Genomic DNA, 17,716 nt, shown 5'->3' with positions numbered 1-17,716 from the left:
TTTTCTTTCTTTCTTTTCTTTCTTTTTTTCTTTTTTTTTTTTTTTTTTGTGGTACCCAAATAAATTTCAGATGGGGTAGGATGGTACAATTCTGAGCTATCTAAAGAATTCCTAACCTCACAGCTGGGGATGGGAAGAGCAGTGGGAGTGGGAGTCTGCCTCATGGCTGGGTAGGGTCCTAGTTCTTTTTAGACACTTGAGTAATTTAACCATAAATAACTGGGCACTGGGAACAGGACACTCACTAATAAAAGCATAGCCTGGAGTCATGTTGGGGGGGGGGGTAGAATTCAAGTCACTCAGTGGGTGGATGTATCTGCAAAACAAAAGAAAAGCCCCTTTCCCAGCCCAGGCAGAGAAATCTCCTGTAAAGTTAGAGACAACAGGCTTCTGGGCACGTAGCCAAGGTTCTGGGGATATTTATAACTTGAAGAGGGTGGGAGTCCCTAATAAGCTGCTATATTCTTTTTCCATCACTTCCCTCTCCAAGGCTACAGCGAGCTCAGAGCTCTTCCCCACGCAGAATGCCTGCTTTCCCCAATGTTCGGCTTCCATTGTCTAATTTTCTCATCCTGGCTGGGGAAAGGAAAGGCTGCAAGTCCTTCCGTTCGGAAGAACTCCAGTTGAATGCAGCTTAGCCGCTGCTGGTGTTTCTTGGCTAGCTGCTGTGGTCTCGGGGATCTGCCTATGAGTGTGTGGTTTCCCTAAGCTGCTTGAGAGTCTGTGAGTCTTTAGGATCCGCCTACGATCTCTGGGCTTTGCCTGCAAGTCTACGGGTTTGAGATCTACCTGCGGGTCTGAGATATCCGAGATCTGCCAGTGATTTCTAGAATCCTTCCAAACACTCGAAGTCTCAGAGAACTCTGCGGATTTGGAATCTGTTTGACGCCTCTCAGATCTTGGAGCCGGCGATCTAGTGGATCTTCTGCGCGGCAGGCGGTAAGTGTGTTCTTTCCCAGCTTGGTTTTTCGGTTTCCCACCTTCAGCGGGTCAGGGACTACTAGCATCCTGAGGGCCCGCCCAGCTCAGGCCCTCAGAGGCCCAAGAGCCCATCCGTGCAGGAAACCGTCAGAAATCCTCTTAGTAGACAAGCCCCCAGGGATGATCAGGACGGGTTTTTTCAGCCCTGGGGCTTGACTTGCTCCTTCTTATGCGCCCTATCCTCCACCCTCGCTTTTGATTTCCCTCGGGTTTTCTCTTCTCTGCTGGACGCAGCTCAGCCCGCCCATCAAGCGGCGCCCTCTTTAGAAGGACAAGGTTGGATGCCCGTACAGGGTTAATAGCAACAGGGCCGGGACACCGCCTGGCCGAGCCGCGGTCTCCACTAGCCAGCGCACTGGAGGCGCGGGGCCTCCTGGGAGTTGTAGTCTGAGCAGCCGGGTGAGAGTGCCGCAGGCGCTGCTGGGAGACGTAGTGCGTGGGCGGAGCTCAAAGTTCCAGCGCGGCCGCCGAGTCTCCCCTGGGGAGTGGGCGGCTGCCGCTTTTCTCTCAGGCCCCGGCTGTCAAATTAGGGCTGATCCCAGCAGAACTCAACACAAGCCAGCGCCTATATTAGGCCCGACGTCGAAGTTAAGGCCCGACTCAAGACAAGCATAAGGTCGTGAGGAGATGCAGGGCGATCCCTCTGGCTTAATCGGGCCGTGGTCTCCGAGAGACGAAAGCGGAAGATACTCCTCCCTGGCTAGGAGGACGCCCTTCCTTCTTCACCCTTTTGTTCTTTTCCCTCCTTGGTTTTTGGCCTCTGACTGGCCTTTGTACGCGGGAATGGAACTTCAACTCCCGGCAGGCCACGGGAGCAGGCGCAGGCGTGATCGAGGTGCTCAGCCACGCTACAAGAGGCGGGCCTAGTGTTCGGCATCTGATTGGCAAAGCGTTTTGCAACCTTCCCTCGCTGATTGGCTGAGATAGCTGCCGGAAAGGGCCAGCCTCGAGATGGGAGAGCGGAGGCGTTCTGTGGGCTGGGCTGAGAGCCTCCTCCCCGAGACAGCATCGACTTGACCCCCGGCCCCGGAGGGCCCGAGCTAGGGGGCTGTCTTAGTAAATTCCGGCAGTGCCTCCACCCTCCGGTGGCGGAGACACAGAGGGCGGGTTGCACTCGAGGGTCAGGAAGGAGAGTGACCCGGCCCGGGTCCCGGGCCCTCCCCACCCGCCTGGCGGCCAGAACTCCAGCCCTGGGGAGTGGGCAGGGCCTATCTCCTGTGCCTCACGCCCTGCTTTTCGCCTCCTTTAGCGCTGTCTGCTAGCTGCTTTTCCTGCTCTCTCTTCTGGGAGGCGAATCCTTGAGCCCGAGATGGCAGCCACCCTGCTCATGGCTGGGTCCCAGGTAAGCCGGGGGTGGCTTCTCGGACCCTGCCTCTGCTTACCCACCTTGTCCCGGCGTTTCTTCGCTGTGCAAATCCCTGTTGGAAATTCCCTGGGATTAGTAATTCGCTCGCTTCGGTATTCTGCCTCGAGAAACCTCAGTACCAGGCCAGTATAGCCACGAACAAGCATTTATTGAACACCTGCTGTATGCCTTTAAATCCTAGGAAGACAAAAGATGGACGGAACGGTCCCTCCCCGCCTGCTCACAATCTGTAGGGAGACAGACGCATTCGTTGAACTGTGATACAACGTGATAACAGCTTTATTTGTCGTAGAAACAAAGTGCTGTGGTGTGGGAACCAAGAAGTTGGGGTGATTAATTCTAAGGAGCCTAAGGGAGGAGTGGAGCGGAGCAGGGGGCCAGGGGACACTGAAGAACTGTCTGTACTGGAACAGGGCCTTAAAGAATTGTAAATTTTCACTAGTCTGAGACATACAGGAATAGAGGAACAGCGAGTAAAAGGGATGTAGGGATGTAGGCGCTACGTGTGTTCTGAGAAAAGTACTAGAAGATAAAGTTCTGGAGTGGACAGGAGTATCTGGCCATGGGACCAGAGCAGTCAGCTGGTAAATGGATCCCTTCTCTCCCACATCTCTTTTTTTTTTTTTTTTTTTTTTGCCTGTTTATTTCTTCTTTGGACTCTTCAGATCAGACTTGATACCTTTTGCCTTCGCAACAGTTCTAGCCATGTCTCTAATTTCAAAAGGAGGAATTAGTGTTAACCTTCTGGATACCGAGTAATGAGGAAGCATTGTGTGATTTCAGGCACCTGTGACATTTGAAGATATGGCCATGTACCTCACTCGGGAAGAATGGAGACCTCTGGATCCTACACAGAGGGACCTTTACAGGGATGTCATGCAGGAGAATTACGGAAACGTTGTCTCACTAGGTAAGTAAGGATTCTCTGCCTTTCTTCACTCCCACGTTTTTGAGACTCAAAAATGGCTCAGCTCTTTCAACACAACCAAGTTGTGTGATTTTTAAAGCATTGAATCAGATACTGGTTTGAGTTGAGTCCTCAGGCAGATCTTGGAGTGTGGGAACATCAAGGTCATATTGTCTAAAAGGAAAGACCGTTTCTGCCCATTTTAGAAACATTCAGATTTCTTGTGCCCTGAGTCATCTACCACTCTCCAGCCTGTTTGTACAGATCACTGACCAAACAGGTCTGACATAATGGTGCTTGCCAGGATATAAATGCCCATGTAAATGGTCGTTTTACTAGAAGACGAGGAGGGTTCTGACTCAGGTTCATGGGAGGGCAAAAGCCACATTTTTGTGTTTGTTTTGTCTTCAGAGCCTTAGCTTTGCCAGAGGTCCTTTATTTATCTGGAGCAGGTACCTGTCTAGAGATGTTTCAGAGTTGATCGTAAATTTTGAGTGTGTCAAATGTTGTTCCAGAAAAATCCTGAACTCAACGAGATCACAAATTCTATTAGGAAGAGAAGTAATTGTTTTGATGGTTTGTAAACCTGTCTTCTCTTAGCTATCCTTTGGTCTGGGCGTAACTACAATAAACAGTATATTCTTGAGCTGAACAGTCTTTTGACTCACTTTGCCTCCTAGTAAGACTTGATAGAACTTAGCAACCATATATGGTTCACTAGGTCATCTGCCCTTCATTAGGACTAATTCTTATTTTGAAATCTTTATTTCTATAGCCTTTTCCAGAACAAAAGGCAAATAGAAGGGGTTTCCTTTTTACCTTGGGCTCTCCCTGATGTTCCAAGATTCTTGGATCTTTCCTTTAGAAAATCAACTAAAATTTATTTATCTAGATATAGTGCAATCTCTCATCCAAATGTTCACCCCAATCCAACAAAAGCAAGCAGTGAGAGTCTTAAAGAAATGTGAATCTGTATGGCTCTGCCAGCCCAAGGAGTACTTGTTAGAAGGACACACACACACACACACAGAAAAATAAGTTCTTTTCTCAGATAAGTTTGATACTGGTAAATACCAGTATTATTGGTAAATAATATCTACAGAGCATCTGGGTGGCTCAGTCGGTTGAGTGTCCAACTTCGGCTCAGGTCATAATCTCATGGTTCGCTAGTTTGAGCCCCACATCAGGCTGTCTGCTGACAGCACAGAGTCTGCTTCAGATCCTCTGTCTCCCTCTCTTTCTGCTCCTTGCCCACTCATGCATGTGCCCTCTTTTTCCCTCTCTCTGAAAAATAAAAAAAAAAAAATTAGTAAATAATTAAAATTTACAAGGCTTCTTAACCTCAGTACTCTTCAGAACCTTTAATGTGTTAAATGGCGTGCCCATTTCTAAGAAGAGATGTTGAATGCACCATTTACCAAAGTAGTTTATCCATGGACCCTTTTCTCCCAGCATACATAGTAATCTCTAGGTTGATGAGTATGCTAAGTAACACAACTTGGAAAAACAGTGTCTGGTAGAAAGTTGCTTATAGATAGTGGTTGTGTATTTTCTTTTTCATTTTCATTTGAAGGCTGTGTTTAGTTAATGTCAGGGATGTTCTGAGCCAGGCATCATTTGTGCATTCTCCAACCTTCCCTCCTCTATTCACATTTAAAAGCCGCTTGGGGTGCCTGGGTGGCTCAGTCAGTTGAGCGTCAAACTTTGGCTCAGGTCATGATCTCTTGGTCTATGAGTTCAAGCCCCGCGTTGGGCTCTGTGCTGACAGCTCAGAGCCTGGAGACTGCTTCGGATTCTGTCTCTCTCTGCCCCTCCCCCTCTCATGCTCTGTCTCTCTCTCTCTCTCTCTCTCTCTCTGTCAAAAATAAATAAAAATTTTTAAAAAATTGTTAAAGGCCACTGGAAGGAAGCAAGTAACATTTGGCAGTCACTTTTCCTGTCAACTAAGACTTGATATAGCTAGACAAAAATGTTTTTTCCATCCTAACCCAGTAGATTCATAGTAAATATCATATAATGATAATGATGAAGGCTTGGAAAGTTTAAGAACGTACACACAATGCGATCACATGTAAAACATCTAGGTCCTTGGCTTCTAGGCATTCTAATATACAGTCTTTTATGTTTTCTGTTCTTGTTCTTTGAAAACACCGGGAGCATATACAATTTTCATAAAGAACCATTAACGGTAATGGTTCAGAGCATGAACTGTTATCAGACAAACCTGGATTTGAATCTTAGTCCCACCACTTACTACTCTGTGAACTTTTTGCAGGTCACTTCTCGGGGTCTAGAATTTACTATCCATAGGGTAGAAATCATAATGCCTGACTCTCAGGGTGATTGAAGTAATTTGGGGAAAGAACTTAGCACAGTGCCTGGTACACAGGAGACAAATTTTGTGTATTTGCCGGGATTATTATTATTATTATTTACCCTTTATTACAGATTTTGAGATCAGGAGTGAGAACGAAGTGAATCCAAAGCAAGAGATTAGTGAAGATGTGGAATTTGGCACTGCATCTGAAAGACCTGTGGGGAACACCGAGGAAAATCCTGAAAATGAAGAAGCCTTTGAAAGCAGGGAGAGACCCGAAAGACAGTGGGGAGATCTAGCAGCAGAAGAGTGGGTGAGCTATCCTCTTCAACAAGTCACTGACCTGCTCGTTCACAAAGAAGTCCACACGGGCATCCGGTATCATATATGTTCTCATTGCGGAAAGGCCTTCAGTCAGATCTCAGACCTTAATCGACATCAGAAAACCCACACCGGAGACAGACCCTATAAGTGCTACGAGTGCGGAAAGGGCTTCAGTCGGAGCTCACACCTCATTCAGCATCAAAGAACACACACCGGGGAAAGGCCTTATGACTGTAACGAGTGTGGGAAAAGTTTCGGAAGAAGCTCTCACCTCATTCAGCACCAGACGATCCACACTGGAGAAAAACCCCACAAATGTAACGAGTGTGGGAAAAGTTTCTGCCGGCTGTCTCACCTCATCCAGCACCAAAGGACCCATAGTGGGGAAAAGCCCTACGAGTGTGAGGAGTGTGGGAAAAGCTTCAGCCGGAGCTCTCACCTAGCTCAGCACCAGAGGACCCACACGGGGGAGAAGCCTTACGAGTGTAATGAATGTGGGCGAGGCTTCAGCGAGAGATCTGATCTCATCAAACACTATCGGGTGCACACGGGGGAGAGGCCCTACAAGTGTGATGAGTGTGGGAAGAATTTCAGTCAGAACTCCGACCTGGTGCGCCATCGCAGGGCCCACACGGGAGAAAAGCCGTACCACTGTAACGAATGTGGGGAGAATTTCAGCCGCATCTCGCACTTGGTCCAGCACCAGAGAACGCACACAGGGGAGAAGCCGTACGAATGTAACGCCTGTGGGAAAAGCTTCAGCCGGAGCTCTCATCTCATCACACACCAGAAAATTCACACCGGAGAGAAGCCCTACGAGTGCAATGAGTGTTGGCGAAGCTTCGGAGAAAGGTCAGATCTCATTAAACACCAGAGAACCCACACCGGAGAGAAGCCCTATGAGTGCGTACAGTGTGGAAAAGGTTTCACTCAGAGCTCCAACCTCATCACCCATCAAAGAGTTCACACGGGAGAGAAGCCTTACGAATGTACTGAGTGCGAGAAGAGCTTCAGCCGGAGCTCGGCACTTATTAAACATAAGAGGGTACATACTGACTAAGTCCTGTAATTATAAGAAATGATTCACTTGAAGGTACAATTTTATTTGATAGCAAAGAGCTCCCTCAAGACGGAGCTGCTTTTACCGTCGTGAGGTTCCTTGCCGGCCATCGTTTGAAACATCAAAGAAGATAAGCCATTTGAAATTCTGACCCACAACTTTGGGAATGTCCCCCCCCTTCTCCCAAGGAGTGATTTTTTTTATTCACTGAATAGTGATGAAGTACTTCATCAGAATCAGCTCCACAAGTAACTGGAATCTGAAGACCAGGGGATGCATGCTGGTAAATCCTCAGGATTGGAAATGGAGTAAATCTTTAAAAGTTATCTCTCTCATCCGTGGCCCAAAGAACTATGCTAGGGGAAACGTTGGACTGTAATAGGGTGGTCACAGCTGCTTCGGAAAAAGACAACCAGAGACTGCCTGAATTGCCACACCTGTTCACTCTCCATAATTGTTGGGCACGCACATCTTCCCCCTTGAAAGGCGTTTTCCTTGAGTTGCGTATGCATTTGTATCTTTCCATCTTCCTGAGGGCAGGATTCTGCACGATGAAGGCAATGATCATAACCGTTTCCCTCATTGTTCCTAATTACCTTTATTCAAGCTTGCATCTTTGCAAGAGCTAACTACAGATGCAGATTAAAAGGAAACATGAGACACGGGTTTGGGGACCAAGGACTCATCAATGGTGGTGACTTTAGCAAGAGCTGGTTACTGTTGTTATTGCCACTGATCAAAATGTATTCCTTTTCTTTGGGGGATCACTGTAGGGAACAATGTAGGGAGGGTATCTTCAAGGGAAGATAGGACCATACTGGTGGTGGAGTGTAAGGACCGAGTGGAATTGGCCGCTCCCGGGAAGGAAACACAGAGTTCCTCCCCAAGGACCACCACCATTCCTTTCTGTGTTCTTCCCCTTCTGCCTCGAGAGGTCAATTCTACTGCTAACTCTAGGATTTGATAAGGGCCACATCCCAGTGTTTCTCTTGGCTTGCATAAGGGCATGTGTATGTACAGTAAAACGTGTATTCCTGTAATTTTTCCAGTAGCGGAAACTGAATTCACACAGAATTAGCATGTTCCTGGGTGATGTTGATCATGTGACAGAACTACAGACAACTCCAGTGTGAGAAATGTCCTTTCATTTTCTTTTTTTTTTTTTTATAAAGGAAAAATGTTAAACACGAGTGCTCTAGTGTGCACGCTCCTTTAAGATCTGTCTTTGTACAGAACTAAGCACTTGTTTATGTGTATCAGTCAATTGTGGGAGGTAATAACTGGACAGATAGGTTGAGTGTCCTGTTCTCAGACTGAATACTCTTCTCTTTGGCCTACTCACAAGGAATTAATAAACCCAGATAGGAATGTGTTTCTATCCTGTCAGTCTACAGATACATGTGGTTAAGATGAAAGTTGACCCAAATTAAACCTGTTAGCGTCAGTTCTCCTTATCTCAGCCCACATGGGAGTTAAGAAATACCCCAGGCATTGGTGCTTATCCAGGCACTTGGGGGTGGAGGTGTGAGGGGGAGTGGACTAAGGAATATATCTTTTTCGAGAGTGCCCCGAGCTATTTCTACTGTGCTTTATTGTGAATGCTGTAACATTTGAAAAATATTTCGCCATAGCTCTTTGGGACTTGGTGTGTTAAAGGAGCCAGTGGTCTCCCTCGGGTAGTATACTACGTCGAGTCATTAGGAGCCACAACTGTGTGGGACTGCATCCTTTGCAGGGACACAACCTTGAAAGGAACAAAATGAAACACCGCTCCATCAAGGAGGTTTCTTCATGTCGCCACTCCCGTTTAAATACAAACTCAACTCGGGCAGGGAGCATGTTTTGTGTCCTGTACAAAATCTAGCCGATCGTGGGTATCCATATTTTAATTGTTGAATGACTCACATGTTCTTGGTGACTGAACTCGAATATGTCCTTTCCTGTATCAGTGTTGCTAATGGTTTTAACAAATATCAGAGTTCGCCTGTTGTTTCTGTGAGGCACTCTGGGCATCAGCTTTGGAGTGGCCACAGAAGACAGCATCCTCATGGCCCAAGGGTATTTCACTCCCTCTTTCTTCCCTACTCTCCTGCCCCATCCCAACCTGTTCCTGCTGCTGCTTTTGGCTTCTTAGAGGTGAGTGGCTCAAGAAGAGGCTTCTTGGTGCCCCAGCCTCTCTCCATACATGTACACTCCAGCTGGGAAGTTCAAAGGGCAAGGGCCAGACCAGCTGTCTCCTGTCTTTCTGCCAACTGCTGCCCATTTGCTGTGTTGAACTTTTGTGTAGAACTTCTGCATCAGACTCTCTTTGCTAATGCTTTCTGCATGTTTCCTGCTCCCAAGTCTCTGGCCGCTTCTGCACATACCCTGAACACTTTGTGCCTGTTTTCTATGGTTGTGGAGAGTGAGTGAACAAGTAAGTATGTAGAGCAGTTTTTCGTAGGGTATCGGTCGCAGTTATGCTAGTGTCTATCTACATCTGTATTCTAACAATATTCTATAATTAAAAGTATAATTTTTAAAAATCAAAAAGCTGAGAATTATTTTAGTAACCCAGCACCGATTCATAAACTGGTTTCTCGTCAGATTCACGAAGAGTGGACACAATTGTCTTTACGCTGATGCATTTGTACAGATGTTCTGGTAGAAATTTGGGCGCACATTATTTTCACACACTGGTGGGCCCTCTGGATATTGCCATTATTTTAGGAAGATGCAAAAATCTAGAGAGTTTCCTGTGAAGATTGGGTTGGAGGCAAAGCAGCGTGGAAGTATTTGGTATGAGTGTCTCGTTAACTTTGGAGAAGGTGAAACACAAACACATCCAGAAGCAAAAATGAAAGGAGGCCTTGTTGCTTTAAGGAGATATTTTTGGATATCTGTTAAGAACGCTAAAACAATTTCTTCTGAACTAGTATTGGAATCCCAGAACAGATCCCTCTTAGAAATAGTCAAAGGCTCTCTATTCATGACACAGTTTGCCTAAGGCAGTGATTATGTATTACTAAGGTGTGGCCACAATTTTCAAATTACTTACAAGTAATTTTCTCTTATGAAACCTTTCTTTAAATGGCGGGCCAGTCTAGGCGGAGGTAGGGAGTCGAAGTGCTTTAAATTGGGGAAAACTACAAAGATGAAAGAAAAACTTCAATTAAACCTATACCCAAGACTTGGAAAGAAAAGAGATTTTATTAAAACATCGTTTAAAGCCCTCTTTTTCCTTGCTACATGTTCAACAATTTTTATTTCTGGGAGGAAACGTTAAAGGAAAATGCTGGCTCACCTGGAGCCCCCCTCTAAGGGTATTTGATATGTTAATATTTTGCCATTATTATAATGGAAGCAGATTTCCTTCTGTGTGAGCTGTTCTCTAAAAGGCCAGGTTAGGGCTTTGCTTCCAGGCCGTTAGGACACCCATGAATGCACTGAAATGATAATTTGTTAAGTGGTTCCCTACTGTTTCAAAAGTTAGTATTGTTTGAAAAGGAGTTCCTATGCCCTGGGAGGAATGGACTTTTTGAAGCATTGGTTAGATACCCGTCTCTAGTGGCGTAGCCTGGGCCCTGTGTATCTGTAGGAGACTTCAAGATAAAAGGGCATTAGTGAAACACAACTGAGGAGGAAAACTAATAGAAGAAAATTACCTTGTCGTGGCCTAAAATTGTTTCATAGTTAATCCCATTTTTAAAATATTTTATTTATTTTTTAATGAGTTTTCCATTTTTTTTAAATTTTTAATGTTTATTTACTTTTGAGAGGCGGGGAGAGACAGAGAGACAGAGACGAGCAGGGGAGGGGCAGAGTGAGAGGGAGACACAGAATCTGAAGCAGGCTCCAGGCCCTGAGCTGTCAGCAGAGCCCGACGCAGGGCTCGAACTCATGGGCTGTGAGATCGTGAGTTGAGCTGAAGTCGGACGCTCAACCAACTGAACCACCCAGGCACCCCAAGATTTTATTTTTAAGTAATCTCTACACCTAACATGGGGCTCAAACTTCAATCCCAAGATCAAGAGTCGCATACTCTTCTGACTGAGCCACTCAGGCGCCTCAAGCTAATCTCCTTTTTTAATGTTTTCCTAAATGCTTTGTGTGCAAAGTTTTTATCATTTTCAGCTTCTCCAAAGGTGGTTTTGTTTTTCCTTCAGGGAGAGACCGAGGCTGATGACCTCAAAATCCACTCTGAATTTCACAACAGCCCCTGCGCCTAGCTGATTTATGGACATCCCCGTTTGGAAATTACCAGGCACCTTAAAATCAACCCCAAACTGACCTTACCGCTTTCTTCCACCCCCCAGCTGCTTTCTCCTGTATTTAACTCAGCCATTGCCTAGTTACCCAAGCTGGAAACTTGGATATCACACTCAACAGCTCCTGTTCCTTTCGGCCTTTCCCCAAGACAATAAATATTAGTTGAATAGTCATCCAGTCATGACCAACCTTGCTCTTTCTACTTGCTTTCTCACCACTTACCATGCAACCTTAGTCAAGTTCATTAATTTTCTGTTCCTTGGATTTCCCATCCATAAAATGGGGGTAATTATATCTACCTCCTAGAGTTGCAAAGATTTAAGTGAGATAATGGGCTTGAAATATTAGCTGCAGTTATTCAGACCATCACCAGACCACATCCTGCTGACTTTTTTAAAAAAAATTTAATTTTATTTTTAAGTAATCCTACACCCAATATGGGTTCAAACTCACAACCCTAAGATTAAGAGCCACACGCTCCTCCGACTGACCAGCCAGGTGTCCCCACCCACATCTTGTTTACTGAAACCACCTCCTAATGAGTCTCTCTCTCTCTCTCTCTCTCTCTTTAAAGTTCATCCATTTGTTTTTGAGAGAGAGACAGAGCATGCGTGAGTAGGGGAGGGGTGGAGACAGAGGGAGAGAAAGAGAATCCCAAGTAGGCTCTGCCCTGTCAGCATGGAGCCTGATGCAGGGCTCAAACCCATGAACCATGAGATCATGACCCGAGCTGAAATCGAGAGCCAGCCGCTCAACCGACTGAGCCACCCAGGCATCCCATGCATCTCTTTTCCATTTGCAATCCCCTCTGGTCTATTCTGCCTAGCTGGAGCTGGATCTTACTAAAGGGCAAATCCTTTCTTTGCCACTGTTCTGTGTAAAATCTTCTCATGCTTCCCATCGCCCGTTGCATATGGTGAAACTCTTTTGGTGTAATTTTTGAGGAGGTCATCCGTGCTCTGGCCTCTGCCGCCCTCCACTGCCCTCAGCTTCAGTTCTCTGTGCTATCAACGCTACAAGCTGAATCTCTTTCTCTCCACTCCTGGCCAACTCCTTGTCCTTCAAGTCTCATTCCTAACTTGTTCTAAGAACCCTTTCCTGATCCCACAAGATGGACAGGTGTCCCGTTTCTGTGTTCCATGAGTCTGTGCCAATCAAAGCACTTTATCCCTGCTTCATAATTGCCTGCTTACTTTTTCATCTCCTCCATTAGACTTTGGTACCCTTGAAGAAGTCATTGTGTCTTGCTCACTATCGTATCTTCAGCTATTAGCAAATGTTTGACTTAAGATATAGAGTAGGCAGGCAACAGATATTTGTTGGATAAGTGAGAGGACATTATGTGTAAACTTCATTCCCCTCAGCAGAGCTGGTGACTTCGGTTCCAATTTGTCACCACACAAGCTACTCACCAAAGAACGTTAGAAGTTCTGTCATTGGATATCTGGTGGGGCCTTATGCAAGATGAAGAAGGCTCCCAGAGCCAATAGGACCTATCAAAGACACCTCCCAGCCTGTCCCCCAGATAAAGCTGGGATAATAAAGGCAGCCACCCCTGGTGGTTCCTGTATTTGATGGGTCATTGTCATCTTCTCTCTAGGAATAGATACTTTATGGCAACTTTGGAGCTGTGTTGCAAGGTAGGCTGTCAACACAGGAAACTTGGGCAGGATTTTAAGCTCCCTGTTCTAAGTTTGGTATTTGATCAGCCTCTGAATTCTTCAAGCAGAGCACATAAACAAATAAATTGGTGGGTAATCTTTTGCAGGAAGAATCCAGATTCCTATGACAATCTAATGAAAAGTTTCAGATCATTTGCTTTTATTGAGTTTTCAGAATTCTTTATATGTTTTGGACACAAGTCCTTTATCATACATATGACTTACAAGTATTTCTCCCAGTCTTTGGCCTTGCCTTTCATGCTCTTAATAGTGTCTTTCAAAGAACCAAAGTTTCAAATTTTGATCACCTGCAGTTTTCTGATAGGATTTTTACCCCAGGTTTCCTTTTCTAGATCTTCACATTGGTATCTTGAATCATAGCACTTAAATCTTTGTTTTCTTAGCAAAGGAAGGGAGAAAGCACGCTTTCTGGACTTCATTCTTGTTTAGTTACATCCGCTCTACTGGAGTTTGAGTTTTAGCCTAGGTAGTACTGCCATTAGATCAGGGCAGCAGGGCCACCACCCTGAGCCCTGCTCTTTAAAGGTCCCTGATCTGGCTTTGCTCGAGTTGCACCTTCGCTCATGGGGCTAAGGATGTGCCCATCTGGAGCTCATACCTCCTCCTTCCCTTTCTAGATCACCAACTCTAAGTATCCAGGACCTTGGAATTCTTTGCCCAAATAGCTCCCTTTCAAGTGTCTTCCCCAGGTTTGTGTTCTTGAAGGTAAACCAATCTGCACGTGTGTACCCCTAGGCCTTAGGTTTGGGAGGATAGACTGAGATTACACCTGCAGGTTGCATAGCCTCACGCATGTGGATGTTAGGGCCCTCCTAGAACGGGACAGATACAGAGTGGGGAAAGAAGGGGACAGGCCTCTATTTGTACTCTTCTTCAGTCCTGGTTCCAGCTGTCCTATCAAAAATTTCCAAAAAAAAAAAAAAAAAAAAAAAAAAATTCCGGGGCACCTGGCTGACTGAGTAGGAAGAGCATTGGACTCTTGATCTCGGGGTCATGAGTTCGAGCCCCACATTGGGTATAGAGATTACTTAAAAAAATAAATAAACTTAAAAAACTTGAGTGCCTGGCTGCCTCAGTCAGTACAGCATGCAACTATTGATCTTGGGGTTGTGAGTTTAAGCCCCGCATTGGGTGTCGAGCTTACTTTATATATTTTTTTAATTTTATGTTTTGTTTTTAAAAATTTACATCCAAATGAGTTAGCATATAGTGCAACAATGATTTCAGGAGTAGATTCCTTAGTGCCCCTTAGCCATTTAGCCCATCCCCCCTCCCACAACCCCTCCAGTAACCCTCAGTTTGTTCTCCACATTTATGAGTCTCTTCTGTTCTGTCCCCCTCCCTGTTTTTATATTATTTTTGCTTCCCTTCCCTTATGTTCATCTGTTTTGTCTCTTAAAGTCCTCATATGAGTGAAGTCATATGATTTTTGTCTTTCTCTGACTAATTTCACTTAGCATAATACCCTCCAGTTCCATCCATGTAGCTGCAAATGGCAAGATTTCATTCTGATTGTCGAGTAATACTCCATTGTATATACATACCACATCTTCTTTATCCATTCATCCGTCGATGGACATTTGGGCTCTTTCCATACTTTGGCTATTGTCGATAGTGCTGCTATAAACATGGGGGTGCATGTGTCCCTTCGAAACAGCACACCTGTATCCCTTGGATAAATGCCTAGTAGTGCAATTCCTGGGTCGTAGGGTAGTTCTATTTTTAGTTTTTTGAGGAAACTCTGTATGTTTTCCAGAGTGGCTACACCAGCTTGTGTTCCCACAAACAACGCAAAAGAGATCCTCTTTCTCCGCATCCTCGCCAACATCTGTTGTTGCCTGAGTTGTTAATGTTAGCCATTCTGATAGGTGTAGGGTGGTATCTCATTGTGGTTTTGATTGAGCTTACTTTAAAAAAATGTATGGGCCTGGGTGGCCCTGTCAGTTAAGCACCCAGCTGACAGCGCAGAGCCTACTTGGGATTCTTTCTCCCAATTTCTCTCTCAAAATAAATAAATAAACATTTTTTTTTTTAAATTTTCCACAAGTGGCTTATCGTGGGGGAGTCAGAACCTATGAGATCCAGATTTCTGAGGTAAGTTATTTGTTGGATGGATGAATATACTATGAACCAGAACATCGAAAGAGGAGGAGTCTGGGACGGGTATGTAGATTACAAGTTAACTCATTTAACAAACATTTGTTGAGTACCAGTTTAGGTACCTGGCATAAGACTGAATGAGATGAAGACTCTGCCCTTGTAGAATTTATATGCTGGTGGGGGAGATGGACAATAAACAAAGACATATATATCATCAGGTGATAACAAGAAAAACAGACATAAGGGAAGGAGAGTGAAGGGGACCGCTATTTTGGAGAGAGTGCTCAAGGAAAGCCCCTCTAAAGAGGTGACATTAGAGCACAGCCCTAAATGAGCCACCAGAATATCTGGGGGAAGTGTTCTGAATACTTAATTTACTGAAGAGCAAACGTTAAGTGGTGAGGCAGTGGTTGGCATACTAGAGGAACAACCACCAGGTTGGTGGGGGTGGAGTTCATTGAGCAAGGGGTCAAAAGGTGGGAGATGAAAACCATCTTTAGAGACTAGCTGTTGAGTCTGAAGAACCTACTGCATCCAAACATATATTCATATGCCCATCAGGTAGTTGCAAATATGAGTCCAGAACTCAGGGCCAAAAGTGGGGCTGTACATAAAGAAATGGGAATAGCTGGTATGGAGATGATAAAGCACGCATATGAATGGGTGACCCTGATAGAGCGTAAGAACAGTGTGAAGGGTGGAATCCTGGGAACACCAGTAGATAACAATGGGCAGAGGAGAGGACCTAGAGGTAATACCTAGAAGTATTACAGAGCCCAGAAAATCAGGAGACGAGAGTCACAGGGCCAAGGGATGGGGCATATTTCAAGATGTCCAAACATAGCAAAGATGTCTAGTGAGATACTGTATTTGAAACCTTTTGTAAATGGGAAAACTCTATGTGAGTACAAGGTATTACAGTCTTGTTATTATTAATGATAATCAGAGAACACTTCCTCCTTCTAAAGGATATTTCAATTTAAGGGTAATGAGAATTTAGTTACATACACATAGTCTATTTATAATCAATTCTTACTGTCTTATTGAATTTTAAAGTCAAGTCATAAGTAAGTTTAACTGAAGGAGCAGGATTCACCGTCCCTGTTGAATCTGATTTGGGTAACCATGTATTTAACTTGTATACTTGAATATGGGTAAGAATATCTTAAAATTCTCCTGGATTTGGGTTAAGAGCTTACAGTAACACTTCCGTGAACGATTTGCAGACTATAGCTCTTCTTCCCTTTAAGGGAAACCTTAAAATAACTAGAATTCAATGGACCAAATGTTATGTTCAATAGTCTCCCGGAATTTGATTTCTGGAATTTAGATAGCAGGTGTCGCCACCGCCTGCGCCTCTCTCTTTAAATGGCTGCAGAGTTCAGTGTCAATGGATAGTTCTCGTGGTGGGTTGCCAGGGAATCTTATTGCCAAGTATGTCAAATTCTTCCATGAGACCACGTGTTCGTCGCTCTTAAACTGGGTCTAACAATCCTAATTAGACTTGAAAGTTGATTCTTGCCTTTCTTGAGTGTGGAGGAATGGAAGGTTAGAGAGGAGCGCTCACTTTTCTCGCTTTTTCCATATTCCCTCAACAGAACTCAAGGAGAACAGAGAACTCATGAGAAAAAGTAATCAGGACAAAAAGAACTTCAAAATCAGAGACTTCCAACGTAAGCTTTGGGAATATGAAGGCTTTTTAAAAAATGTTTATTTATTTTTGAGAGGGGGAGCAGCAGGGGAGGGGCAGGAGGGGAGGGACAGAGAGAGAGGGAGACACAGAATCCAAAGCAGGCCCCAGGCTCTGAGCTTTAAGCACAGAGCCCAACGCGGGGCTTCAACTCACAAACCACGAGATCATGACCCGAGCTGAAGTCAGTTGCTTAACCAACTGAGCCACCCACGTGCCCGGGTAATATGAAGTCTTAAAAAGAGGGAGGTTTAACTTTATTGGTTTTGATTCATCTCTTCTGGCTGTGTAACATAATGATTAAGAGACTAGAATCTGGAGTTACACCAGAGTTTGAGTTTCAGCTATAGCTTGGGCCTTAGCTTCCTTTCTTTTCTTTTCTTTTTTTCTTTTAATTTGTTTTTTTAAAAATTTTTTTGTTTGTTTTTATCTATTTTTGAGAGACAGAGGATAATTAGGAGAGGGGGAGAGAGAGGGAGACACAGAATCTGAAGCAAGCTCCAGGTTCTGAGCTGTCAGTACAGAGCCTGACACAGGACTTGAACTCATGAACAGAGAGATCATGACCTGAGCTGAAGTTGGATACTTAACCGATTGAGCCACCCAGGCACCCCCCCCCTTTTTTGTTTTTAAGTTTATTTATTTTGAGAGAGAAAGCGAGGGGCAGAGAGAGACGGAGAGAGAGAATCCCAATCAGGCTCCATACTGGCAGAGCGGAATCTGACGTGGAGCTTGAAACCACCACAACCTGAGCCAATATCAAGAGTCAGAGGCTTAACTGAGACACGCAGGCACCCTGTGGGCCTTAGTTTTTTCATCGGCAAAAGGGAGTTGATACATTTTTGGACTTGCCTCACATACTTCAAGCATTAAATGAGCATTAAATGAGACAACGTGGTTACGTGCTTAACACATGTTAATAAGTATTATGAAATCCATATAGGTTTAGTCTTCCTGAGTCATTTTCTTTTCTAACAAACCTACCCAGAGAACTGTTGCTTCCCAATGTTGAGACCTTTTGAGGACACACGTTTGTTCTTA

The 17,716-nt window shown here is 44.8% G+C and overlaps 1 protein-coding gene across 3 annotated transcripts; it reads left to right on the top strand.

Moving 5' to 3' along the window:
* Positions 1–488: 488 nt before the first annotated feature.
* Positions 489–9,487, top strand: ZNF436 (zinc finger protein 436). 3 transcript variants are annotated; one of them, XM_042952334.1, is made up of 4 exons: positions 489–939; positions 2,231–2,323; positions 3,131–3,257; positions 5,703–9,487. In XM_042952334.1, the coding sequence occupies exons 2-4, from the start codon at positions 2,291–2,293 to the stop codon at positions 6,953–6,955; spliced, it is 1,413 nt and encodes a 470-aa protein (XP_042808268.1). In that variant the 5' UTR covers positions 489–939; positions 2,231–2,290; the 3' UTR covers positions 6,956–9,487. The 3 variants fall into 3 exon arrangements, with proteins under 3 accessions (XP_042808268.1, XP_042808269.1, XP_042808267.1); XM_042952333.1 differs by lacking the exon at positions 489–939 and adding an exon at positions 1,410–1,816; XM_042952335.1 differs by lacking the exon at positions 2,231–2,323.
* Positions 9,488–17,716: the final 8,229 nt, after the last annotated feature.

Source organism: Panthera leo, chromosome C1 (assembly GCF_018350215.1).
Source record: "Panthera leo isolate Ple1 chromosome C1, P.leo_Ple1_pat1.1, whole genome shotgun sequence".
NCBI classification, from domain to species: Eukaryota; Metazoa; Chordata; class Mammalia; order Carnivora; family Felidae; genus Panthera; species Panthera leo.
This window is presented reverse-complemented; position numbering and strand designations above follow the sequence as displayed.